Source organism: Colobus angolensis, unplaced genomic scaffold (genome assembly GCF_000951035.1).
Source record: "Colobus angolensis palliatus isolate OR3802 unplaced genomic scaffold, Cang.pa_1.0 Scaffold9, whole genome shotgun sequence".
Classification (NCBI taxonomy): Eukaryota; Metazoa; Chordata; class Mammalia; order Primates; family Cercopithecidae; genus Colobus; species Colobus angolensis.
Genome location: NW_012122931.1, coordinates 8,889,760 through 8,915,498, shown reverse-complemented (window position 1 = coordinate 8,915,498; position 25,739 = coordinate 8,889,760). Strand labels below are relative to the sequence as shown.

At 47.5% G+C, this 25,739-nt stretch overlaps 1 protein-coding gene across 1 annotated transcript in view; it reads left to right on the top strand.

Moving 5' to 3' along the window:
* MVB12B (multivesicular body subunit 12B) overlaps window positions 1-25,739 on the top strand; it is a 171,881-nt gene that overhangs the window by 59,362 nt on the left and 86,780 nt on the right. Inside the window, exon 6 of the mRNA XM_011931374.1 lies at window positions 1,535-1,657. Coding sequence (XP_011786764.1) covers window positions 1,535-1,657 — 123 coding nt within the window. The remainder of the gene's footprint in view (window positions 1-1,534; window positions 1,658-25,739) is intronic.

Sequence of the window (25,739 nt, the reverse complement as noted above, 5' to 3'; positions counted from 1 at the left end):
TGGCGGTCTTCAGCTGTGGCATCGGAATGCTCTGTGTCAGGATCATGTGGTTAAGAAGGACTCTGATCATTCCCTTCCTACACACTCAAAAATCCTGTTTTGCAACATGGTTTACACTAATTATGTAAACAGGAATACAGGAGTAGGAAATAGAATAAACATACTTCAGGCACCTCAGAAGCACCCATTTACATACAAATGGCAGAAACCAGCAATTTAGTAATGAACTTTTAAATCTAATTTCAGTTGCTATGTGTGTCTTTAATTATAAACTATCCTGTTGTAAAAAGATTCCATTTTTAACCAATTTAACCAATTTTAAGGAATAGATATTTACCAGTATGTACCTTGATAAAACCAAAGCCTTTTTTCCTTTATATCACTTTGGAAATATGGCTATAGTTTTATTTCATCTTGGGGCAACAGTTCTCTTCCAGAGGAAGACAATTCCAGTGTTATTTTTAAGCAAGGAAAAAGAATTCAGTATTCAGAACTCTAAGCCACTTATTCTTAAAAGCGGGCACAGTTCTACGTGTTACTTTGCAAGGGTTTGGGATTGTCAGTTGGGGAAGATAGAAAGCTCACATTCCAAACAGCACCTCCAAAGCCTGGCAGCTAGAGCCCATGGCCCAGATGTGGAGAAATCAGTGCAGCTCACTGGAATCACTCATCTAAGAAGACAGCATTGTGGTTTTACATGGTTCCTGTGGTGTCCTGAGAAGCTTATTAGGGGTTCCCACAGAATAAGTCTTTTTCCATTTTTTGAAGAGATTATATTCCTCTACATCAGGTCCCAAAGATGCAGTTCTGTGGGGCAACTGGGAAGTTGGAAACTGAATATGGTGAAAATGATCCCGTCACTATTCCTAGGAGCATGGCTGTCTCCTCAGCACTCGCGAGTGTGTGGTGTAGTAGGGGTCAGGGCTGTGGTATCTTTGCGAGGGAAGTCACAGGAGAGCTTGTGCGGTGTCTGGGAGGCCCCTTGGTGTCCACTTCAAGTTGAGTGGTTTATGGGGCAAGTTTTGCAGTTTGAAGATGATTCCCAAACTGACCCTGAGAATGAGGCCAACGGCAGGTGACACACAGCTGGAAGAGGCTGTATCCTGAGATTGGGGTGTGTTATAGAGTAGGGGGATAATTCATCTCATGGTTAAACACCAGCATCTCCCTGTCTCTCCTAACTGCACAAAGGACTTGATGTGGATTATCACATCATACTCTACAAGGAAATGGCAAAACAGAAAGAAGTTTGGAGAAGCAAGGAAAGTACCAGTTGGAGTAGGAAGGCAAGCTCGGGGAGGGTGACACAGGCAGCCTTGTCCTGAAGGCCTGCCTAGATGGAACAGGTCACCCTCATGTGAACTGTGATGCCCAGAGCACAAAGGAGGTGGTGAAACCCATTTCATGTTGGGGGCAAGAATTGATTCCCTGGTGTTTGAGGCCATGACTCTTTTAAGTCAGTTGGTTTGCTTTGTCACTCAGGTAAATGCTTTGTGCTAACCAGAGCCATGAAGATTTCTCTTTTTTCCTAAAGGGAACTGAACAGCATGGGGATCTGGTATCGAATGGGCAGAGTACCAAGAAATCATGACTCATCTCAACCCACAACGCCTTCCCAGTCATCAGCTGCTTCCACCCCAGCCCCCAACCTTCCCAGGTGAGGCCTTGTTGGGGTGTCTTGTGTTGTCCTGTGGTCTTGGGTCCCTGCACAACATTTTAGAACACCACCAAGTGCCTGCTTAAATAGTGCAAAAGACAGCTGAACAATTGTAGAAGCAATATATCTTTAGAGGAGATTTTTAGAAATCCACTTGGAAATCTTTGCATTACGTGAATGCAAAGGCCATTCTGTGGTCTATTTTGTACGTGTTCTGCAGGCTCCTAAAACTGCACATTATGCAACTTAAAATTGGCTTTGCTATTCAAAAGAGCTGCTAGCTACACACAGACATGTGCTGTGTAGCCATGGAGTTGGGATCACTGGCCTTAAGGTCAAATTCCTTCTCTATCTTGGCCAGCAACTCATTTGCAACCCAGGAGGGTAGGTGAGTTCTTATATTCTTCATTTTCATATAATTTCTTTTTCTAATGATCTATAAACTAAGAAATGGGTAGTTTGGGTATGAGAGAATAGTGAGGAGTTTTTCAGGAAATGCTAGTTTTAATAATTGTCTCCACAAAGAAACTTGGGTGAGCCAACTGTTTGCTCTGCAACTGATTTCAGTCATAATAGAGGTAGTAACAGTCTCTACACTTTCTGCAAAAATAATCCTGTCAAATAAAAGTCCTGTGCATCACTAGAGTAAACTGAGGGCAAGGAACAAACAGCACTGATGGATTAAGCTTGAGAAAGGGACTGCAAAAGTAAAACAAGAATGGTGAGGCAGCAACACTTAGGGATTGACGTAACGTAAATGAGAATGGATCTCAAAGCTTCCACGTGGGTGAATAGAGATGAATAAAATCTGTCAGGAACCAGACAGAAGAGTCACTGGTGGGTCTTCCTGGGCCCTCCACAATACAGCCTGCCCTCCGGGACATGCCACCAGCTCTCTGTACTCTGTTCCTCTGTGCCAAGCCTCCGCCTCACTCGGAAGAATGCGCTGTAATGAGGCCCCAAAGCCCTGAGGACTCTGTCCTCTGGGACATCCCCCTATAAAGACAATCTGGTCTTTCTTGTGACAGTTTCATAAACCAAGAGTGGTATTTAAACTTAACTACCCCTGGAATTGCCTGGAACTTTAGAAGGAGTTTTCAGTTTCATTTGGCATAAAAAGTTAGAAATCGCTAATGAGTCTCCCAGAGTTGCAGGGTGAACATTTGAGTCTCTTTGTTAGGTTCAGGAGTGTGAGGCTAGCACCGCGCATCAGCACTTGTTCCTCCATTTCTGAGCGAGAGCACTGTCAGCTCCACCCTGGAGGGCACTGCCGAGGGTCACTGTCACCTGTGCTCAAGGCTATCTCAGGTGTGTCACCTGTGCTGGGGGGTCAGCTAAGGCCATCACCTGTGTGTTGGGGTCCTCCATCACCTGTGCTGAGGCCCATCGCCTGCTTGTACTCGGGTCAGCTCAAGTTTGGGCTCCTTGCAGAGGCTGGAAAGCCCCCACAGGAGCAGTTGCCCTGAAGTCGTTACAGCTGCTCCCTGCTGACATCATGTGGTTTAGAAGGGCCCAGAAATGGGCACCACCTCAGGCAGGTTTTGACTTTCTGTGGATAAAGAAAGAGCTCCAGTTTTCTGAGATAAAGCAGAGAGAGTACTCTCGGAAGCCTGCCGGTCACTGTGAGAGCAAGGCCACTTGCACCTGAAGTAAGACGGCCGAGAACACTGAGCCACCAGCAGCCTGGCAGGATTGCAGGGCAGCGCATCAGAAACAAGTGTTTATAAGGCTTATGTACTTTATCACCTCTGCCGTACAGTTTATGGTTTACAATGGCTGCAAGGAAATTGGATCAGTTTTGTTTTACTTGCCAAATAAAACAAATGTCAAAATAGTCAATATAAAATGTATTCTAATTTGGCTGAGTTAAGTCAGCCAGTATGCAGCAGGATAATTGAATGTACTTTAGTGCTTCCAAGTAAAAACCACTTGTCTGTCCCAAGTTGTCCTGTGCGGTAATTTACAGGTAGGATGCACACCTATGTGAGCCTCGTCCATGAGGGTTTTTTGGTTTTTGTGGGATTTTTTTTGGTATTGTTTTCCTGTCCAGTATCTTTGATTTTTTTTAAATGAAATGTTGATTATTCATTCGAATTTTTCCATTGAAGACTAGCAAGGATGAGTATGCTGTTTTATTCCTTGAGGCTTCAGGTCTCTACACTCTCCAGAGGGGGAACCTGATAGCCTCCCTTCTGGTGAGCAGCAGTGGCTGGGGCTTGTGCTCCCGGTGCTGGGGCCTGCAGGGCCTCACACCAGCTCCGGGATTTCTTGTCTTCCCTCTCCCAGCTCGAGTCCCAGACATTAAGCTGTGCTGGCAGCCTCCTCCTCCTCCCTTCCTGCCCCTGGCTTCTGTACCTTTGCTCTCAGTGCTCCCTGCACATGAGGTGTGTTTGGCAGGTCTCAGCGCAGAGGACTCCTCTCCCAGGAAGCCCTCCCTGAGGCTCCTGGAGTGGGCCTGTGCTGGGTCTTCTTCTGTGAGCGCTTCGGGGACATCTTGAGTCAGTGGGGTGGTGTGGGCACGTGGTGAACCTCCAAGGAGCTCCCCAGCGCCCACCTGAATCCAGGCAAGCATTCAGTTTCACAATAAATGTGTCCCTTGCAACCCCTCCGGACGACTCCCTGTTCCCTGAGCACTGCGTGTGTCTTTTCCGATGGTGAGAGTAATCCAGGCTTGTAGAAAATTGGCAGAACGTAGAAAGCATGAAAAAACAGGAATTCCATTTCCCACGAGCAAATGCTTATAACCTTTTGTTATATTTCCCTCATCTTTTTCTTGTGTACTTTTTACATAGGTGATATCATATCGTGTAATAGCAAGTCTGTGTCTCGCTACTGTTTTCTCAAGTAGCCTCAACCATAAACCTGAGAACCACATCCAGTGCGGTCTTTGTGTGGCGTGGATCGAGCCGCTGGGAGCGCGGTGACGCAGCGCCCTCTACTGCCCAGCCGTGGCGATGGCGGGGAATGCGGTTCTGAGCCGGAGCTGGTGGGAGGCCCTTTCCTTGCAGAGCGCTGGCCCAGGCTGCCCGGGAGGACCTAGGAAGGGGTGGGTCACAGATCTGGCTGCTTTCTTGAGTCTGTGTTCTTCTCCAAAGCCAAAACCATGTGCTCCGCCTCCATTTCTTGTGTCATCACTCAGAATCACTCAGATTTCAAAGAATTCCCTGCCATTTTTTGGAATGCCATTCATTCCCGGCTTTATTTCAGACAAAAGGTGGATCTTTGCATGGTCTGGAGGCCATCACCTGAGGACCTCGTGGTTCTAGCAGCACTGCCTTCTCTGTCCATAAGCAGGAACTGCCTCTAGAAGCAGGAGCTTCCCGCAGAAGCTCTGTTATTGCAGAAAATGCTGTGGTGTCACCAGCTTTGGAGTTGTCCTTTCGGAGCGGTCGGGTCCCCAGGGAGAGGGATGCTCCTGGGCTGTACCAGTGAGTGGGTGGCTAAGGCAGTAGAAGGTAGCTTGGCAGAGCTCCTCTCGCTCACCGTGGCGCTTCATTTCACACGCAGACATCACCACACACATCTCTTAACTGTCTCCCGATGAAGAAGGGCAGCCGCTTCTTCTGGGACCCAGAGCCTCTTCGTTTCCCTGGCTGCAGGCACTCCATCCCCTGCTTGCCCATGTCATGCATGTCGATCAACAGGAGAGGGCTGGCCTCGGGACGGAGGCACGGTGCCATCTCTGTGGCCCTCTTTGGGGCTGGGCCTAGCTTTGTGAGTCAGCCTCGGGCGTGCGATCGGATGGTGGGGTTTCTGATTTTGGCTCTGTGCAGCTCTCTGGGGCAGGGGAGCCAAGAGAGGAAACACCTTCCTGGCCTGTACCAGAGCAGCCCCTCCACCGTCTCTCACATGCAGGGCATCACCTGTTTCTGCTGGGAAGAAAAGGTTCCGCTGCTGCTGCCGGGACAGAGGTTGGGAAAAGCCCCGGGAGGCAGGTGGGCTCACAACCGCTGGAGCAGCCGAAGCCCCCAGTGTGATAAGTGAATGGCTCTGTGTCGACCCAGGAGGAGGCCCCTGGTGAGCTGCTGCCCTGTAGCTCAGCAAGCCGCAGAACCATGGCTTGATAAAGACATCAGAGGCACGCTTATCAAATTTGCAGATGATACAGAGTCATTAGGGTGAGCTGACGTGCTGAATGACAGAATCAATACTCTGCATCTCCTCTACAGCCAGAACAACCTGCTGGAACCATGGGAGGCGATGGGCACAGGCCGAGAGGCCCTCCAAGGTTCAAAAAATTCCATCACACAGGAACCAAGCTGAGGCCTTGCTTAGCGGCCGTGTGTGCAATGGCGGGGGTCAGAGCATGGCTGTGTGGAGTGCAGCCTGGTGTGCACAGCGGGAGGCCCTGAGTGGAGTCCTGCTCCTGGGGCATGTGCACTGCCCCACACCACCAGGCAGAGGTTACCCGAATCCAGTGTCGAGTTTGAGGAATCCAGTTTGGACCTGAGTGGAGACAGGCCAACCTGCTGCAGACATCTTAAGGGTCAATAGCAGCAGAGAAAGTAGAAGTGTTTCCAGGTGTGGATGGGGGATGGAGAAATGGCTGGGGGCTCCAGAAGACAGAATTAGGTCAGGTGGACTGAGGTTACAAGGAGGTAGATTTAGGCTTAACACTTAAAAAAAAAAATCAATAAAGACACCTTCCCCAAGGTGAAAATTCTGTGGCATCAAGAAGCTGACCTGAGGTGTGATGCGCTCCCAGATGCTGGGGGTGGTCAGATGACATTTGGATCCTTCAGACTGCAGGAGAATTAGAGCAATCAGTGTTTCTTAAGCCTTATTTAAGAAACGTGTCATATTCCCTCTCCCCACCTATAGAAATTCAGGTTCAGCAGACCTCCGTGTTAGGACCACAGACACCCTCCAGTGAGCAGGGAGGGCACAGAGCAGCGGGCCTTGGTTTCAGAGGTCCCCAAGCCACCGTTGATGCTGCTTCTGTATCTGACTTGCAGCCATTGCGTTCCTCCACTCACCAGTGCTGAGGTCAGAGGAGGAGGCATGGATAGTGGAGAGTTGCTGCTGTGCAGCGTCCCTGAGAGGGAAGCTCAGAGGGGCCTCCCAGCACATCCGGGGCCCTTGGCGATGCGGACACCATGTCTTGGTCCAGGGTATTCTGTCCCTTTCAGAGTCTGTCAGAAACACGTAGTCTGGCCTCCAGGTGGCTGGAGTTTTCAGGACATCTTGTGTTTATGTGAACATCCATCCTGCGGGGGCTCTCCCAGAAAATCTGCAACATGTGGTTCCAGTAGCCCCACCCCGCCCTTCCCACTCACCCGGGCTGTCCTCACCATGGTCCTGAGGGAGAAACTGCTGCCCAAACTCTCCTCCCCACAGACGCCAGGCCACGGGCACATCCTGTGACCTTTCCCTGACACTGTCTGTCTTGGGGGAAAGGGTTATTTTCCCACCCGAAGCCACAGAGCATTTCCCAGCCATTGAGTTCTGACCGGCAGCCTCCCCTGCAAGGTGCAGTTCATGGGAGCCTCTCGGAGTGTCAGCCACTCCTGGATTGCCCGTAGGAGGTGACGTGGTGCTCGCTGTTGCAGTCATCTTCCTGTAATTTGTCAGCTCCCAGCAAGTTGTCAGTCACAGGTTCGGAAGTATGTTTCTTAGTGACAGACATAATTGTACTTAACTTTTTGCATGGATGTTATCAATCTGTGACAGATACTCTGGGAAATGGGGCATTTTGATTGCAGAATATCTGTCACATGCATTTAGTCTTCCTCTCAGGGACACCAGAATTCAGTCACAACTTTTGCATGTCGATGTCAGGTTTTGAGAACATAGATCCTTGCTGACCTCAAAAATTGTTCCGTCACTCTGATCCCAGGGCTGTCATCGGAAAGGTTAATGGCCCTTCCTACAGGAGAGGAAAAATCATGCTGTGGTGATCTAGAATTCAGGCCATGCCGCCCAGGCTTGTCCCCCATCACATCATTGTCAGAAGCCCATGAGCGTGCCACACTCAGTCCTGGCCTCTCCAACCCCGCCTTCCCTCTGGACATGGGGATCAACTCCACTACTTTCTGATTAACTCGCAGAGTAAGTCAGCAGTGGGGGTGGTGCCTTAGGTGACCGGCTGGAGCCCTGTTGTCCACACTGACAGCCTCAAATCCTTCAGCTGCCTTCTGTCCGTTTTCAGTTGTAAGATGGTCCTTGTACCCCAGATGACATGTGTCACCTGTCCTGTTGTTGCAGGACTTGAATGTGAGGCCCAGAATCACACAGATCAGGGAGACTGAGTTTTCCTTTTCCTGTTGAGGTGTTTACGGCCTGTTCAGAGTGGCAAAAGGCTTGGCGCTGGAGGCATCTGCCTGTGAGAAGTTTCTCCCTAGGGTTCAGTAGGGGAAGGCTCAGTGCAGAGGATTGGAATTGAAATCTGTGGTTTCATGTAAGGTGCATCATTTATGAGAGGGGTTCTGTGTATCCCGGGTGATTTCAATGACTCTTTTTTTCCCCCTAGTAATAAATTGTGACATGGATTTTGAGCTCCACTTCCATAGTTGCAAGAAATGGTTTGGGGGCAGGTGAGCTGAGCAATGGAGCACTCTGTCCTGGTCCCATCAAAAGAGGGCTTGGCACACTGGGTGTGGTGGCACATGCCTGTAGTCCTAGTACTTTGGGAGGCTGAGACGGGAGGATCACTTGAGCTCAGGAGCTCAAAACAAGTCTGCACAACGTGGCAAAACCCCATCTCTACAAAAAAATCAAATACAAAAATTAGCTGGGTGTGGTGGTGCATGCCTGTGGTCCTAGCTACTCAGGAGGCTGAGTGAGAGGATCACTTGAGCCTGGAGGTCAAGGCTGCAGTGAGCTGTGATCATGATCCCTCCATTGCACTCCAGCTTGGCCGACAGCACAAGACCCTATCTTAAAAAAAAAAAAAAAGGAAGAAGAAGGCAAGGGCTTGGGCCCTGCTTTTCTGGCATGGGGGCCTTCAGACACTTCTGCAGGTCATGTCCAGGGATAACTATGGGTCTGGCTTCACTTGGAAAAATTGGATTTCCTCCTCCTCCACACTAAAGCCACACACGCTTTTTGTTTGTTTAACTCTAAAGACAGAACACACATTTTCGTTGTCTTTTAAGATGAAGACTGCAGCGCAGGGTTCTTTACACAGGGAGCCCAGACATCAGCACTGGGGTGTGAATGATCCCGCTGCGCAAGCGGCACCTTCCAGCCGAAAGGACTGGCAGCCAGCCCTGTCTCAGAGATGAGTGCTCTGGAGGGGTCAAACCTGGACACTAAATCCAAGATGGATCAGGGGTGGGCTTCTGGGGCTCAGGTATTATTTCTGTAAATAGCCCGCATTTATATTCTTTGCCTATAACTTTAAAGTCCGTGGTGGCCTGATAACTACACTGGGGAAGGCTTCCTGTTATCTGACCGCCCCCCACCTGCCCTATTCTCTCACATTAATTAGGCGAGTCTCCTCTTGTCTCCGGGGCACACCATTCTCATTCCAAAAGCATCTCTGCTCTGGCCCTCACTATGCGCCTCAGTTTGTACCAGCCCCTTCCCTCCTGGAAGAGTTACACTGGACTCCAGAATGCTTAGGATTGGCCCTGGCCAGCGCCCCACCCCAGGCCTGTAGTAGCCCACATCACTTCTAGAAAGCCTAGCCCACGTCGTTTGCCTTCTTCTCCTCCAGTTGCCTGCGTCGTACGGCTTGGCACCTCACAGTTCCCTATCATCGCTGCATGTATTTCTGTTTGATCTTACTGACTAGATTTGCTGCTTGCTGATGACAGAGATCCTCATGTTTTCCTTTTTCTCCTTTAAAGCCTCAAAAGAGGCTAGTCACACAGAAATAGCAATGATGATCACATTGCATCACCATTCCTCAAAACTGAGCAAGTACTTTCAGCCATGTCATCTCATTCCATGCTCACAGTAAGTGTTCAGTGGAAAAATGTGTGGCTCCCAGATGGTAAAGAACTCTGAATTCCAGGTGGCTGGCGTGTGTTAGGCACCCAGAAAGTATTTATTGGATGCATAAGGTGATTAGTTTAATGCATAGGACTGGACATCATATTTTATGCATCGCTCCTTCCATCCGTCCTTCCATCCCTCCATCCATCCAGCCAGCAGAGACTTACCATGCATTTATTAGGTATGAGGTACTGTTCAAAGTCTTTACAAATAACTCCTTTAATTCTTTATTTATTTTTTATTTTTGAGATGGAGTCTCACTGTCACCCAGGCTGGAGTGCAGTGGTGCTATATCGGCTCACTGCAACCTCTGCCTCCTGGGTTCTAGCATTTTTCCCACCTCATCCTCCCGAGTAGCTGGGATTACAAACGTGCGCCACCACGCCTAGCTAATTTTTTGTATTTTTAGTAGAGACAGGGTTTCACCATATTGGCCAGGCTGGTCCCAAACTCCTGACCTCAAGTGATCTGCCTGCCTCAACCTCCCAAAGTGCTAGGATTGTAGGCGTGAGCCACCGCACCCAGCCAACTCGTTTAATTCTAATAATAGCTCTGTGAGTCAGTTACTATTATCAGCCCAGGTTTAAGTTGAGGAAACTGAGAGCGAGGAGGTTAAATCCCTTGCCCAAAGTCATACAGTTAGTTAAGTGTCAGGGCTAGGATCTTCACCCAAGCAGGCAAGCTACTGTTAGTGTGCAGATTGTCACGAGGCCCCCCGGCCGTGAAGCCTTTCATCAGGGAACCAAGCATGTGCCTGGAGGGGCTGGTGGGTAGTGGGGTTGCCCATCCAGGTGGCCCCGCCACCTTCCTGTGCAGCTTCTCCAGGCTTCTGACCAGCAGCTGGTGAATGAGGACTTCGCCGGGCGTGTGGATGGGGAACTCGTCCTGCAGAGGCCCCTCTGGTCGGAAACCGCCTAAGCAGTCTTAGGGAGACGTGTGAACTTTGGCCGGTGTCCAGCACACTTGCACTGTGGTCGCCGACTGAGGGAACATGTGGAGGCCGCCCCGGGAGGTCCCAGCACCACCATCCTGCCCTCGCTTTGAAGCGGGCGTTTAAGCAGGGTTACGAGCAGTGTGGTTTATTCTGGTGATCGTGAGAGCGGCATGAAACAGACCTACAGAATGAGCTTATTTGAATATCTTCAAAATGCTCGTGAACAGAGCGGTGGCCGCTCTTGGACCAGTATCAAACTTAGTTTTGGTGTCAGAGTAATTTTGAAGGGGAAATTTCATTAGAATGCAGTTCGGTATTGTTAGATATGAATGATGAGTTTAGGTTGAGCAATACACTTTTTGATATTAATTTTTAATACAGCTTCTTGGGAAGTCAGAGCTTCTATTTAATGAAGAATTGACGATTCGTCAATTCAGCTCCCACCTCGGAGCTGGCCTTGGGGTTCGTGCTCTCACATCAGATTTTTGAGAAGGTGTTTGCTGCTTGTAAACGTGTTATCTTTGTAATTTTTGTGACTTTCTGAGTGTCTTATTTTTCTCAGTGCTCATGGTAGTTATGTGTGCTTTTTTGTTGTTATCGTCCTGGGAAGCAGGGTTAGAAATGGGAAATTATTCCCTTCTGAGTCCGGCTCACGAGTGTGCGAGGGCTCTTTGTGCAGTTGGTTTCAGCACCAGGGTTTGGAGAAAGGCTTTTTTCAGGATTATGAAAATAGTTTTCTGTGTGTCAGAACAGATTTATCAGTTCACTTTAGGGTCGGTTTTGTGAACCAGACCATTTAGAGGAGGATATTTTACCTTTTATCAGAGTGGAAGCTGACAGTCTATTTGCAGGTAGCTCTGTGGAATGTTTCACTTGGGTCTCTCAGTGTAAATCTAGCTGCCAAATAAAGTAAAAATGGGCATTAAACTAGTGATATTTCCCAGGATTTTGCTACCACCCCCCACCCCCCGCCCCAACTACGCTGTTCTATTTCGATGCAGAGTTTCAATTATTAATTGGGATATTTAATAAAATCCTTTGCTTGCAGTTACTTTTAAAAGGCCTTTTGAGTTTATTTGAGTTTGGTTTTTGCCGGTGGGTAGGGTAGAATTCAATCTGAATATCCTTCATGAGCAGCAGATGTTTTGTTTCCAGTTGAATAATAATATTAATAATTATTATTATTAGAATAAATGCAATTATTATTATCATCATTATTATTTCAGCTATAATTTTCTGGGCGTCTTGTGTCAGACATTGTATAAACATTATATATATACATATATATATGCACACACACACAGATGGATAGATACATAGTTTTAATCTTTATAACCATGTTATGAGGTGAATAATTGTGTCCTCATTTTATTTTGGTTTGGTTTTATGGGTTTTTTTTTTTGAGATGAAATCTTGCTCTGTCACCCAGGCTGGAGTGTTGAGAAGACTGAAGCTTGAAGAGATCATGACTCATCCGAGGGTAGGGAGTTAGGATTTAGAGGGGTTGTGAGCAGAGGAGAGGTCTCACCGTAAGCCCTGCCTGCCTTCAAGGAGCCTCAGGGCTTCCTGATTGAACGCTGACCCTCTGCTGTGAGCTCAACCTTGCATGGGACCAAAAATCACCATCCGGCCTGTAGCCCACATTCCACCTCCTCCTCAGTCCTGGCTGTATTTTGCTAAACAAATTGTTTTCCACAGCTTTTGAGATGGATTGGGCAGGGAGGAGACAAATGTTGCCTTTGGCTCTTTGATAGAGGATGTGCTGCATTCAGTCCAGACTGCAGCTTGTCCTGTGCTCTCACGCACACAGCCCTTTATGAATCTGACTTTGGCAGTCCCCTGACTCTTGAATTTTCAAAAAGCAGATATTTTAGTAGGCTGGAAGAAGATGAAAAGCTAGCAGTGCCCATATGTTCCTTGTTTTTAAAAGTAAGGTCAGCGAGGTTTAGAGACTCTTTAAATATTTCAGTTTATAAGATTAGACTAGATCATCTGGAATGGAAGTGTGGTGCCCCTGGTCCCAGACTTGGCTTTTTTCTTCATTTCTTTTATATGGGAGGTAGGTGTTTTGGCATTGCAAGGTTCAAGTGTAATAAAACTTAAATGTAGTGAATAAATACTATGATTTGGAGTGTTGCTGCAGCTATGAAAGTTAGTTTCCTTTCTTCGTCTTTTTTTTTTTTTTTATTAAGTAATCAGTGACTTGAAAAATAGCAGATTGGTACAAGGATTGTAACTTAAGAAACTGAAAACTCCCATGCTTTAAAGGACTATAGTCTTTGACATTTTTCTGTGGAAGCATTTTCTTCACTCATTTAAATCTTCCTAGGCTGAGATTAAGCATTCATCCTGAAATGTACACTTGAATAGTTTGAAATTCAACATAAGTGTATATTTTTAGTTAAGACATTTTCTCTTGGGTTATCAGTGGTCAGCGATGTAGTGGTGGTTTTGCTTGACCCCAAGATATTTACAGAAGCCTAGGATCTGAGCAAATATCTAGCCCAACCCCAAGCTGGGACTGGGTCTCGATTATTGGCGCAACACACCTAATGTTTTATGCCTCTCACCCAAAAAGTGTTTTTACAGCCAGGATGTGCCCATAGTCACCAACAGTAACTGCTGGGAGACACGTCAGGAAGAGGTAGCTGTGGTCACTGCCTCTTACGACAGCCAAAAGCCCAAAACAGGAGGGACCCTGCCCTTCTCCCAGTGCACAATGAGTGGGAACTCTGTGTTCTGGCCGGCATTTCCCATCACGGTCAATAGGACACGTTCACTCTTCATACTTCTTCAATTCTAAATTTCAGAAGTAATTTGTCACTTTAGAGGAGGGCGTCATTAATAACCATTATTTAGAACTGTCGAGTCTTCCTCTCTGTGTGTGTCTGAGTTAAGCATCCCCAAAATTGGCCTCGTTGGTGGCAAGCAGTGCCCCACATTGACAGATCAAGACTACCCCACCCCCACCGACGCCCTCACAACCCAGTTCTTCCCCGTCTGCCTTTAATCACCGCGAAGGGGGCGACAGGGAATGGCTACGGCATGTCCTCCTGGAATTCATTAGTGTTATTACCAAAGACCGTGTTGTAAATTGAGATTTTTTTTAACTGCTTGGAAAAAATTTCTCCTTAACTATTTCATTTTATTGTACTTCAAAAAAAGAAAGAAAGATTTTTCTTGTCAAACTTTTGGAGCAGAATAGTTCGGAAACCCCGACTTCAGATCCCACTGGGTGTGGACCCTGAGTTGTAAATGAAGCTGAAATCGCATCTGGTTACCCTTGAGCTCTGGGATGAGGGCCAAGGAAGAACCCCCAAACCTTCCGAGGGGTGGTTAAGAAAAAGAATTGCCATTCAATGTATGTTAATGCGCATTGTTATTCTTTAACATTAAAATTCCACTAAAGTACTAATAATTACTGTTAATATCTTTCGGTGGAAACTTACAGTAAAGGAGCAGTAGTGGAAACAGTATTTAAAGGCGAGCTGCTGGCATGATAAGAATGCAAATAAGCGTTATTAGCCTAATGATTTTGCCGTCGCCATGGTTGTGCAGCAGCAGTGTTGTGAATATGTCATCCGGCACCCGTGAATTTGGAAAGTGTGTCAAAACACAACTTCAATTAGTTTGCTCTAATTATGGCTCTGGAGAGTTTGTAACTACATCACTCCTCATTAAAAGAGATTTTCTTATATGGATTAATATAATATACAAAGGAAAGTTTCAAAGTTCCCGACGCCATTCACTCCCCCCACGAATGAGCCAGGGCAGGCCTGATGGATCCGGATCCGGGGTCTGTGCCTGCAGTGGGCCCAGGCAGGGGGCTGGGGCGGCTCTCTCCTTATGCCTGGCGATCCACTTCCTACTGAAAGTGGCCACTGCAAATGGAGCCTTTTCCACAAGAGGGTAAGTGAACCCATCGCAGGCTTTTAAGGAGAAATGGCTAACCTGAAATTATCAGGATGTCCCTCCTTCTCAGCTTCTAGGTGGAGACTGCAAGCAGAAAGGTCTCTGGACCTACCGTGGTCCAGTCCCATGTGTGCACTCAGCCCTTGGCCCTGTCCTGGGTCCTTCAGGGAGATTGTGTGGGAAAATATGTTGGTTTTGGTCACGCAGAATCACATGGTATCTATGAAATGTTAGTAAAAGTCTTTTCAGATAGCAAAGGTGTACATTAAGGAAATATCCAAGCTGACATATAGTTCTAAATGCTGTCATTGAGCCTTGGCCATCTTGAAAGAAGAAAGAGAGTTCACATTTTCTTGTCCTGTTGTGGACTTTCCCCTCCCCAAGGACACCTGTCCTGCAGCGCCCACCTTCTCGAGTCCCACTCTGCAGGGTTTGGATGGTCACCTTGTCACCTTGCCTCAAGTCAGCCTTGTGGGACTGTTCCTTGAGCTTTGCTGCCCCCACCTCCATCATTCTGCTGAGCCCCTGGCCACAGAGGCATCATGACTTCCATTGGGGGTGCTCAGTGATGCATTTTGAACCCAAGAGTTAAATTTTAGAATGCTGGTTGAGGAGGCCTGGGTTTTGGTTTTCCTCTGATTTAGCCACACAGTGCAGATGATCGAAAATACAGCCTTGAAAACATTATTGTGGGCCTTGCGTGTTCTCTTTGTCATCACTTTCGGTGAGTAACTGTGTGTGTGTGTGTGTGTGTGTTTGATGAGTCACTTGGGCCTTCTTTACACCACTCACAGGCAGTGCTACTTTGAGTGAGTTTTATCACTCTCTGAGCCTATTTCTTCCTCTGTGAAATGGGGATAAAAATGCCTCCTTTGCAGCATTTGTCATGAGAGTTAAATGGCGGGACACAGAAAGCACCACCCTGGTGCCCAGTGAGCACCCGTGCATGCCGGCTTTCTGTCTGTGTCCAGGGTTCATTGCAGAACTTAGCCTAGCATGAGCAGGGCATCCCCTTAGACCTTTCCTTTGCCACCACGTGGCTCCTGCCTGCTACAGTTGCAACTCCAGTCACCAGCACCCCCTCCAGCGCCTCACAGCATTAGAGACTGGGCGCAGGCATCCTCCCCTGTGGAGCTGGGACTAGAACGGCTGTGCTCACAGGTGAGCAGCTGGGAAGGGGTTAAGATAGTAATTGTGTAAGTAAGTCTTCCAGGCTTTCTCCCAGTTCTGCGATAATTTGATGAAGAACTTCACCCTAATTAAATATTCAAATTAGGAATAAGTGTCAATATGGCTTCCCATTGCCTGGAATGATGATTAATTGTATTCAAAACTCTAGTGGCCCACTGTAATCTAAACCTAACCGTTGTGCTTGATTATTTCTACACCACACTTGCCATGTTTTCGTTTTAAGATTTAAACTAGTAATTGATTTGCCATATGCCATCAAGCTGCACGTACTTTATGCATTTAGGAACTTGGGGAGTTTGGAATTGTGATTTCCTTCGTCTTCAGTGGCAGCTTTTTTTTCCCTTGTCCAATGCCGAGTGATTTGGTTGTGTGTGTGTGTGTATGTGTGTGTGTGTATGCGTGCGTGTATGTGTTGCCCATGAGGAAAACCCATTCTACAGTCAGGCTGGTAGGTTGGAGTTATATTGATCATGGCAAATGGGCTTCCTGAATAAAAAATGAACAGGTCTGTGTTTGCACTTACTTCAGGCCCCGTGTCATCTTGGTAAAGCAACAACGTAGCATGGTGGAAAGAGCATTAATGCACATCCTAGCCCAGCCATTTTCTTCAGCTGTGTGACTTTGAGTGAGTTACTTAACCTCTCTGAACTGCTTTTCCCCCATGTCTAGGGTACTACTTCCCTTGCTGGGTTGTTTAGATTAGAGATGCGTATGAAGCATGAGGAACAGTGCAAGTGCCCTGTGAGTGGCAACTGCCATAGTCCTAAATAATTACAGGAGTGAAAATTCCAGGAGCAAAGCCTTCACGCCGGCCTCCCTGGAAAGCCACTCCCAGCCATGTAAGTCAAATCCCATTTCCTACCTCTCTGACTCCCGGAGCCTCCGTTGCCCATCCTTGGTTTTGTGACATCTCTTGGGCCACTGTCTAGACTCTGGAATTACTATTTCATCGCTCAGGCCTTTTCTCTCCGACCACAGTCTTTCCTTTTCGCAGGTGGGACCATGGCTCGCATGTCCCTGGATACCTCCCAGGGCCTAACGGGGTGCCTGGCCTATAGTAGACTCTCAACAGATGTTTGTTGTTTTGGTTATTTCTTTTTCATGCCACTGTTTTAAAATTCAAGCCTATAACCGTATTGTCCTTTACGGCCTATGTTTTGATATTCAGAGCTTTTTACTTTGTGATATAGGAGATTTATGTTTGTGTTTCAGTTGACTTACAGATAAATTCCTAAAGGGGAAGATACAAGTTTCATTTGATTTCTTAAACTGTCTCGGTGCCAGGCAGTGCCTAGCACACAGTAGGAGCATAATAAAAAAAGTGCGCTGAGTCAGTCGCCACATCCTAATTATAGCAGCCTTGTGTGCTTGTTGATACCGGTCCAGCCCCCCTGGTAAGGGGTTGTGTTCTTTGGGTAATATTTGGAATTAAGTTTTAGGTCTAGGCATAGAAGGTTTATAAGATAGTGAATATAACTGTAGAGGAAATAGGTCTGTTTTAAGTTTCACAAAACCTTACTTGTCTTGCCTGGTGTCAATTACAAAACAAAACAAAAGAGTGACTCATCAGACCGTGAGAAGTGATAGTAAACTTGGGGCGTGGTGGTTTCTCTCTGAGGTTGGCTCCAAAATCAATATGAAAAGAAAAATCACCACCACTGAAAATATTTTAGAGCCTAGCGTGATTAAAATAACTGACTTTCTGTTTTAGTGGAACCAAGTTGCAAGAAAGAATTACAGTATCTCCTCACATCTCTGGGTCTTCACAGATCTCAATCGTAATTCAGAGCCTCACTTGGGAAACTCAGGGGACTTGGAGCAGGAATCCTGGCTGTGAAGTCATTGAGGAGAATTCGAGTGTTAGTCGGGCCCTTCCAGCTGAAAATGATTCATTTTAATTACCTTCCAGGGCGATCCGATACCTGAGCATATGGTCTTTAAGAAATAAGGTTCCCCAAACTGTCAGCAAGTATGGGCAATGGTCAGGGACCTCTTTCTGACACCGTTGACCAGCCTTGGAGAGCGGGCGCTCTAGAAGGTGCTTATTAAAATGCCAGCAGGTGCAGCAAAGGTCCCCTTCCCTGTGACTCCGCACCCTGCTTGTGCCAGGTGTTTTATAAGAGCCTTTTTCTTCATTAAATGGCATTCATTAAGCACGTCCTTACACCTGGCACAGAAGCTGTGCGTCACAGATGACTTCTTCCCAGTGGTGTTAGCAGGAATAAAACGGAATTTCATTTAGCCATTTGCTGTGTTCTTCCCCTTCCTATCTTAACTTGACTTTTGTTGCTTTTCGTGCTTCTGCTGCTGCCCCCACAATCCATTCCTTTCCTTTGTACGTGACCTCTGGTCTTTGTCCACCAGCAGACACATTATATAGAAAACAAGATGTCCCTTCAGCACCAAGCACCACCACGCTGGATGCTTTCATACGTGTCTCTTCTCTCCCAGCCACGTTGGGAAGCATTCTCCTAGTTTTTGCCATCTTTTTTTCCGATTAAAAGAAATAATTTCTCATCGAAAAAAATTAACACTTAAAAAATATGGAAAAGCAGTGGGGGCAAATCCACACTCCCACCTTAGAGGCTTCTGTCATCAATACCATGAGCCTCTCCTGCCCCGCGGTCACCTCTGAGTTACTCCCTCCAGGCCCTGTGCTGTGCCGTAGCTTAGCTGTGTGTGCCCGTGGAAAAAAAATTGTCTTATGGGGTTGTTTATAATACATCACTCTGCAACTTTTTTTTGCTTGGCTTGTTTTTTTGGTTTTGTTTTACTTAACAGCCATGTCTTTGGGAGTTGGCCATTTTTACAGAAAAACCTCTGGCTCTCTTCATCTATTCATTTCATGTAATACTTTAGTATTATATGAAAATTCCACATTTTATTAGCCTCCTCTTGTTGATGGCCACTGGGCTGCTCCCAGTCCGTTGCCATGACAAATGCTGCCCCAAGGCCCTGGTTCCTGTCCTTTCCTTCCACAGCTGAGATCATATTCCATACCCGGATCCCGAACTTCTCACTCCAGCCCTCCCCGCAAAGCCTGTAAACATCGTTTTATGTCTGCATAATATTCTGAGTCAGACATTGTAACGTTATTTCCAGTTTTTGAGGAGACCGTCATAATTAAGAGCATGAATTGTGTAATTTGCCCCATCGGCATTCAGATCCAAGCTCCTGCACACTGTAAGTCCAAGCTGTATCCAGCAGACAGGCAAGCTGTGGAGCCCCTCTGAGACACCTGTGGAGTGGGGGTGCTCTCAGCACCTCACTGTAGGATTGGGTTGGGGATCATAAGATGCATATGACAGGTACCCGCTGTAAACAAGTCAACTGATGCTGTTGTTAAATTTTCTTAAGTAGGTCATTTCCCACATTTCAGGTTCTTTCCTCAAATTTCAAAAAGGGAAGAATAAATGCTGGTCCTTTTGTCCCATTACTTCCCCATTCTTAAGTATTAAATTCGAATCCTCTGGAATGTATTATTGTGTTTCTCCTAGAGAAGGTGACATGAATAATCTTCTGTTGTTGTCTTCCTGCACAAAAGACAACTTGAAGTCGTACAAAATTGCCGAATCACAACTATTCTCACCTTCAAAACTCTGTAGCTGCATCGTCTTCCAGCATTTAGTATGGCAGAGGAAAAGTCTGAAGTCACCGTCAGTATTTGCCAGGATGAATCGTCTTTTCATTGCATTTTCTGGAATACTGTGAACCCCGTTGGTTGTGTGTGTGTGTGTGTGTGTGTATAAGCGGTGGGAGATAAAAGTGGCAGCTGCCTCTGACTATGAGTGCGCCTCTGCCTTGCTAGTCACCACTCCCTCGACGCTGCCCTTTGACAGTCTGGGAGGACAGCAGGCACTGCAGCTGCCTGGGCAGAGCCGTCTTCATTATATGTGGCCACTGGGTCCACAAGATTAATGGTAACATTTTAAAAATTCACACAGACCTGGAATCAGCACTAGAAAATACAGATTTAAATTAACAAGGAAAAAGCAGAATCCCATCAAAGGAAATAAATCGTGCTGGCAACTATTGTCACATAATAAAATGTGTTCTATAACTGAAGGGCTTTTATATGGAGCTGTCTGCAGCTTAGTGGCCATGTTAATTGAATAAGGTGCCTAAGACTGACTTGGGGGAAAAAAATGAAATTCCCCTCAGCATCTATTTAGCTGGAGCCGTCATCATTGGCAGCATGTGCTTGCTGACCTGTTTGTTACAGAACAGCCAGTCCCTCCTGCAGAGAGACGTGATGGCCACCAGAAGCAGCAGGGTGAGCCCTGTCTCCTCCGGGCAGTTCTGTGGACAGGGGGAAGGTGGGGGGAAAGCTTGGTAACGCTCCCCGAGGATTTAGGGACTGTTCTAGTTATAATTCTCCAGTGACCAAACAGATTTTGGAATAATAATCCATCATTTGAGTCAAGTGGCAGAAATGGTTGTCCTCTGATGAACAGCCCTTGCTCCAGGGGTCTAAGACCTACTAGGGAAGGTGCCAGAAGGCCTTCACCTCCAGGCACTATCCTAAGTAGAGACAGTTTCTCAGGACTTTGAGTCTCCTTCTCCTTAGTCTGTTGGGGAGCTTTATGAACTCTCCTAAAATCTAAACTCACGAATCTGCCTATAGAGTGGTCAACTTCGGGGCCACTAAAATGACTCCACTGAAACTGCTGTCCATGGGTGCACCAGCCACCATCATTCTCGTGGACCTCTTGGGGTTTTTTTAAATTATTATTTTTAACTATTTATTTATTTTGAGACCGGATAATGAAACTGACTAATTTTGGGTTTTTTTGTTTGTTTGTTTGTTTGTTTTTGGTAGAGTCAGGGTTTTGCCATGATGCCCAGGCTGGTCTCGAACTCCTGGGTTCAAGCGACCCACTCGCCTCAGCCTCCCAAATTCCTGGGATTACAGGCATGAGCCCCCACTCCCGGCCAACCTCTTGGTTTTGTTTGATGCTGTTGAGCACCTGCTCATTCTTATAACTCCCTGGCTGGAAGCTGCAGAAGAGGTGAGCGTCTGATGCCCGTGGCCTAGTGCAGCTCCTGGTCTCTTCCTTCCTCCCTCCTCCAGGTACAGGGTTGTGATCGGGGCCTTCTTTCAGTCTCCTTAGACAGTTCAACCTGTCTATTCTCATTAACCAGAGGCCTTTGTATGGGAAAGAAGTCAAAGAGTGTTGGGTTAACTGACCACAGTTGCAAGCATTAAAATAAGGATTTTCTGTCTATGGATGCTGGTCCACAGACACTGGATGCTATGGTCATAGGCACAGGCACAGACCAATAAAGAGTCTTCGAAAATGTTTTAAAAGACAGCCAAATAGTTCACGAAACAGTGGTACCACAATTTTTTTAACCTGTCCTCCATTGTTTGATGGTTCATCTGATTCTAGCTTTTGGCTTTATAAGCAGTGCCGTGATGAATTTATTGTTTATATAAAAATATCATGAATCAGAAATAGTTACATTTTCCAAGCCATTAACCAACCCAGTCACCAGGATGAGAAGGAGAGCAGTGACAAGGCTTCCTGGAAGTTTCCCAAAGCTATCCCTATTATAAGTCAGAATCAGATCAACAAGTAGATAATCTTAGAGGATTTTCACTAATATTTGTTAAGCACTCATTATGTACTGGGCATTTTTCTCGCCCCTGGGGATGTGGTGGGAAGCAAAGACGTGATGGAGATCATGTTCTGGTGATAGGAAAACAAGTCAGACAGCCCGGTGGAGTGGAAGGGCACCGCAGGGAGGAGGCAGGTGTTGTAAGAGTGGGTGTGGGGGTGCCTCCTCAGAAGGGTGGCCTGACTGGGGAGGGAAGTCAGCCGCTGAGATCTGGGGACAGTAGCAAGTGCAAAGGCCCTGAGGCAGAAACAAGAGCAGGGGCTGGAGGGACAAAAGCAGCTACTGAGGTTGGCAGATGTGGATGCAGGGAGAGTGGACAAGATGCGGTCAGAGAGATGGGCTGGAGCTCGCAGCACCTCTTAACCATGGGCGGGTTTGGATTTCATCCTGATGCAGAGGAAAGGCACCATGGGTTCTGTTGTGGTGCTACATGGAGGCCCTCATGAGCTGGACTCTAAAACAATGCCAGTGTGGCAAGAATGGGGAGAGTCAGAATAGGATTGAAGCTCACGTGCTTGCATGTGCTCACACATGCCTGGTTCCGTGCTGTCAACCCTGCCTGCATGGTGGCCCTCTGTACCCTTGCCAAAGGCCATGTGGCTCCCTGGTGCTAGCGCTGGGATTTGGACCCACATCCAGCAGACTCGGGGCACTGCCCTTAACCACTACAACTGGTTTGCCTCCCTGGGTGTGCATTCGGGCCATTGGTCGTCCAGCTCTGTATATTTCCCTGTAACCTGTCGGGATCACTGAGCTAGTGAGTGGCAGAGGTGTCATGTCCCTGGCATCACTGATTTCAAAAGGGCCTTCAGGAGGGACCCTGTGGCCCGGATTTAGTCGTCTCATTTTATATACCCAATAGTGAAGCTGAATTGGGGTAACTCTAACATAGCAGTAACCACCTCTGGAGGACACATGGACTGACCTCTTCATTCATTCCTGGCTTTCCCTTCATCAACTTTACCTCCCAGGGCCTCACTTTCCTATTCTGTTAAATGAGAATAATTACTCCTATCTAAAAAGGTTGCTGAGGGGATGAGGCCGGGTGATATATCCAGGACCCCCAGCCCAGGTCCTGGCAGGTGGGGCTCCACCCCACACTGGGGAACTGGAATCTCATCTTGCCTGAGACCCAGCTGATGGCAGAGCCTTCCTTCTTGTCTCTCACTTTCAGGCTAATCTGACACCAAAGCACCCCTTGGCCACTTCTCCTTCAGCAGTTGACTCGTCCTGTTTAACCACAGGTAACCTGTCCCTGGGGCCCAAACTGTTCTTTCTCATTAATGGGAAGCCTTGATGTGCCTTTCTGTCCTGTCCCCATGTCCCCTGCTTCCTGTGTCCAGGAACAGTGGAAACAGAAATGCAGGGGAAGCTATTTGCTGTGTAGGAAGGAGCCTTCTCCCTAAAGCTTTTTCTGCCCAGGGGGCCTTCCCACCTGCTACTCTCTGACTGCCGTCCCTTACCCACTCTTGCATCAGCTACTTTAGCTGGAGTATTCAGTCACCTGATTTCAATTCAGCAGATCCCTACTGAGCAGTTATTCTGCAAAAAATAGTCAGCCTGTGACTCGAATCCTCTTTTAATTTCACATTTGCTGCATCAGGCACACATTGTCTATCGTATATGAACAGAAACTTTCTTTTTTTTCCCTCTTGTAAATTCCTGGTTGCTGCTGCTGCTGATTTCTTCTTACCCATACTGGGTTTCCTCCATAATGGAGAGGTGAAATTCAGGGTATAAAACAGAGACCCCTGGAGTCTAATTGGGAAAATACACACTGGGAGAAATGAAATGATAGAGACTAACAGCAGTTCATGTCAAAAAAAAAAAAAAAAAAAAAACCCACGGGTTTTCGTGGGCCAACTACAACACTTGATTTGGTCAACAAATGGTCAACAATTGTCTACCCTGTGACAAAAAATTGTCCCAGAAAATGAAGTACAAAATTGATGATATTTGGCCGTGCTCCTGAGGAGGTCACAATCACATTGGTGACAATTTTGTATCAGATGACCAAAGTGTATTGTGATACCTGGAGTGGGGTGAGAGAAGACACTCAGGCGTCCAAGTCAGTCTGGGGCAAGCCCAGGAAAGGTTTTACCAAAGAGGGGATGGTTGGGTGGGATCTTGAAGTATGAATAGGAGTTTGGAGAGTAGGTAAGGAAGAATGGAGATTTCTAGGAAGAGGGAGTGGCATGGATAAAGAATCAGTCCTAGGAATGAGAAAAACAAGGCCTATTCAGAGATTAGCAAGGCTTCCACTCTTCCTGGAGGAGAGGGGAAGTAAGTAGTGGCAAGAGGCAGAATCTGGAAGCGGGGCTGGTGTGCTGGGGATGTGGAAGTGTGTGGAGTGAGAAGACAGCTAAGCCAGGAACCTTGCAAACAGCAACCTTGCAAAGGTTGGAGGTGAAGTGGGAGTTGGGGCGGGGCTGGTGGGCAGAAAGAATCATTTCCAGCGAAGGAAGAGAACTTGGGGCAGGGGGTGAGTTGCAGGGCGAGCCACGCAAAATCTGAGACCCTGGAGGGATAATCAAGTTTGGTCCCGGGCATCAGTATTGCATGGGGCAGCTTGAGAGCTGGGCCCCTTGATTTCTCTGTTGTTCATATACTTTTTTGTTGTTGTTATTGCTCATATATATCTTTTAAGTCCTAAATTTCCCCAAAACTGACCATTTAGCGGGTCTGTGGCAAGTCATGTTGACACAAATGAAGTCTCTGCACAAAGTAGGTGGTGAATAATTGTAGGCTCGTGATCATTTGCTGCTACCATTCCCATCGAAACCGGCATCTTAGTTTTATTTCCTCACTCTCCCACAGACAGGCAGGGTTTTGAAATTGTAAATTGGATCTTGGCACATTTCTGCTTAAAAATCCTTCCAGAGAAAAAAATCCTTCCAGAGAAAGACAGAACCGATGTTGGGCTCCACGTGGCCTGGCCCCACCTTCTTCCTGACCTTCTAGGCCTGGCAACCCTGGCTTCCTCCTAGGTCTGGAGGAAGTCAGACTCCCCACAGAGCCTCAAGTGCACACACCTCCTCCCTGCCGCATCTCTCTGATTTCTGCCTATCTTCAGTTCCCTACCTCAATGTCCCTTCCTCTGGGAAGCCTTCCAGGGAGCCTCCTCCTACCCTGCCCTTCATAGCACTTGAGTCTTCCCACTTTCCATAGGAAATTATCACACTTGTAAGCAAGTGTTCAGGTAACTTTATGGATATTTTCGTGTCCCCCTGCCTGTCCTGCCACCACTGAGTCCCCCACAGATCTGTGTTGATGCATATTTGACCACCCAACAGCTCAGCTGGCCCCATTTTCTCCTCTGCCTCCAGGCTGGCCTCTTTGCCATCATCCATGTCCACCTGGCTCCCAAAGTTCTGCTAATGCTCCTGCCTCCTCTGTGAGCCTCCCTGAATGCTTCTAGCCCCTGGAGTATTTACTAGAATGCACAGATCGCGGCCGGGCGCGGTGGCTCAAGCCTGTAATCCCAGCACTTTGGGAGGCCGAGGCGGGTGGATCACGAGGTCAGGAGATCGAGACCATCTTGGCTAACACGGTGAAACCCCGTCTCTACTAAAAATACAAAAAATTAGCCGGGCGTGGTGGCGGGCGCCTGTAGTCCCAGCTACTCAGAGGCTGAGGCGGAAGAATGGCATGAACCCGGGAGGCGGAGCTTGCAGTGAGCCAAGATCGCGCCACTGCACTCCAGCCTGGGCGACACAGCCAGAGTCCGTCTCAAAAAAAAAAAAAAAAAAAAAGAATGCACAGATTGCTCCGCATCCTTGTTAGGTTGCGTGCATCTTTTTAGGGCTTTGGAGGCTTAGAAATCTTAGTCTGGCAAATGAAGCAAAATACTTTCCTGGCTCCTGGAAATTCCCTCACTGGTACAGTGAGTGCAGTTACAGCACCTAACCCTAGATCCTTTTAGTCACACACATAAGGCCCTGTGCTCAGAAGGGCCCCACCATGGGTTTAATGCTCTGCTGTTGCCGTCTTGAAATTCTTGATAGCATTTGAATAAGGGCCCCATGTTTTCAACAAGCCCTGGGCCGCGCATAATGTGTAGCTGCTCCCATACCTGCCTCGAGGGGCGTTGTAAGGAGCCACAGGAGGATGTGTGACACCTGCATTCCCAGGGCTGGCACCTGGTGATGCTCTCAGCAGGGTCACCTGTCATCATTTCAGTTCTGCTCAACCACAACCACAGTCGATAATTCACTCTTCTGTTTGCTCAGCTTCATTGACTAAGTGCTGTGGTCAGAGACATTGATCAACTGCTGAAAACCCTTCTACAGCTGCTCCTCGCCCTCGCAGGGTTCCCAGGCCTGGCCAGCCTTCAGATTCATCGCTGGAGCTTGTTAAAAATATATTTCTGGGCTGCACACAGCCAGGCCCATGGGATCGGACTCCCCAGGGTCAGGGCCTGTGAGTCTGTGTCGCAGCAAGTTCCCAGGTGACTGACACCTTCATTAATGCCATGACGGGAGTTTAGGA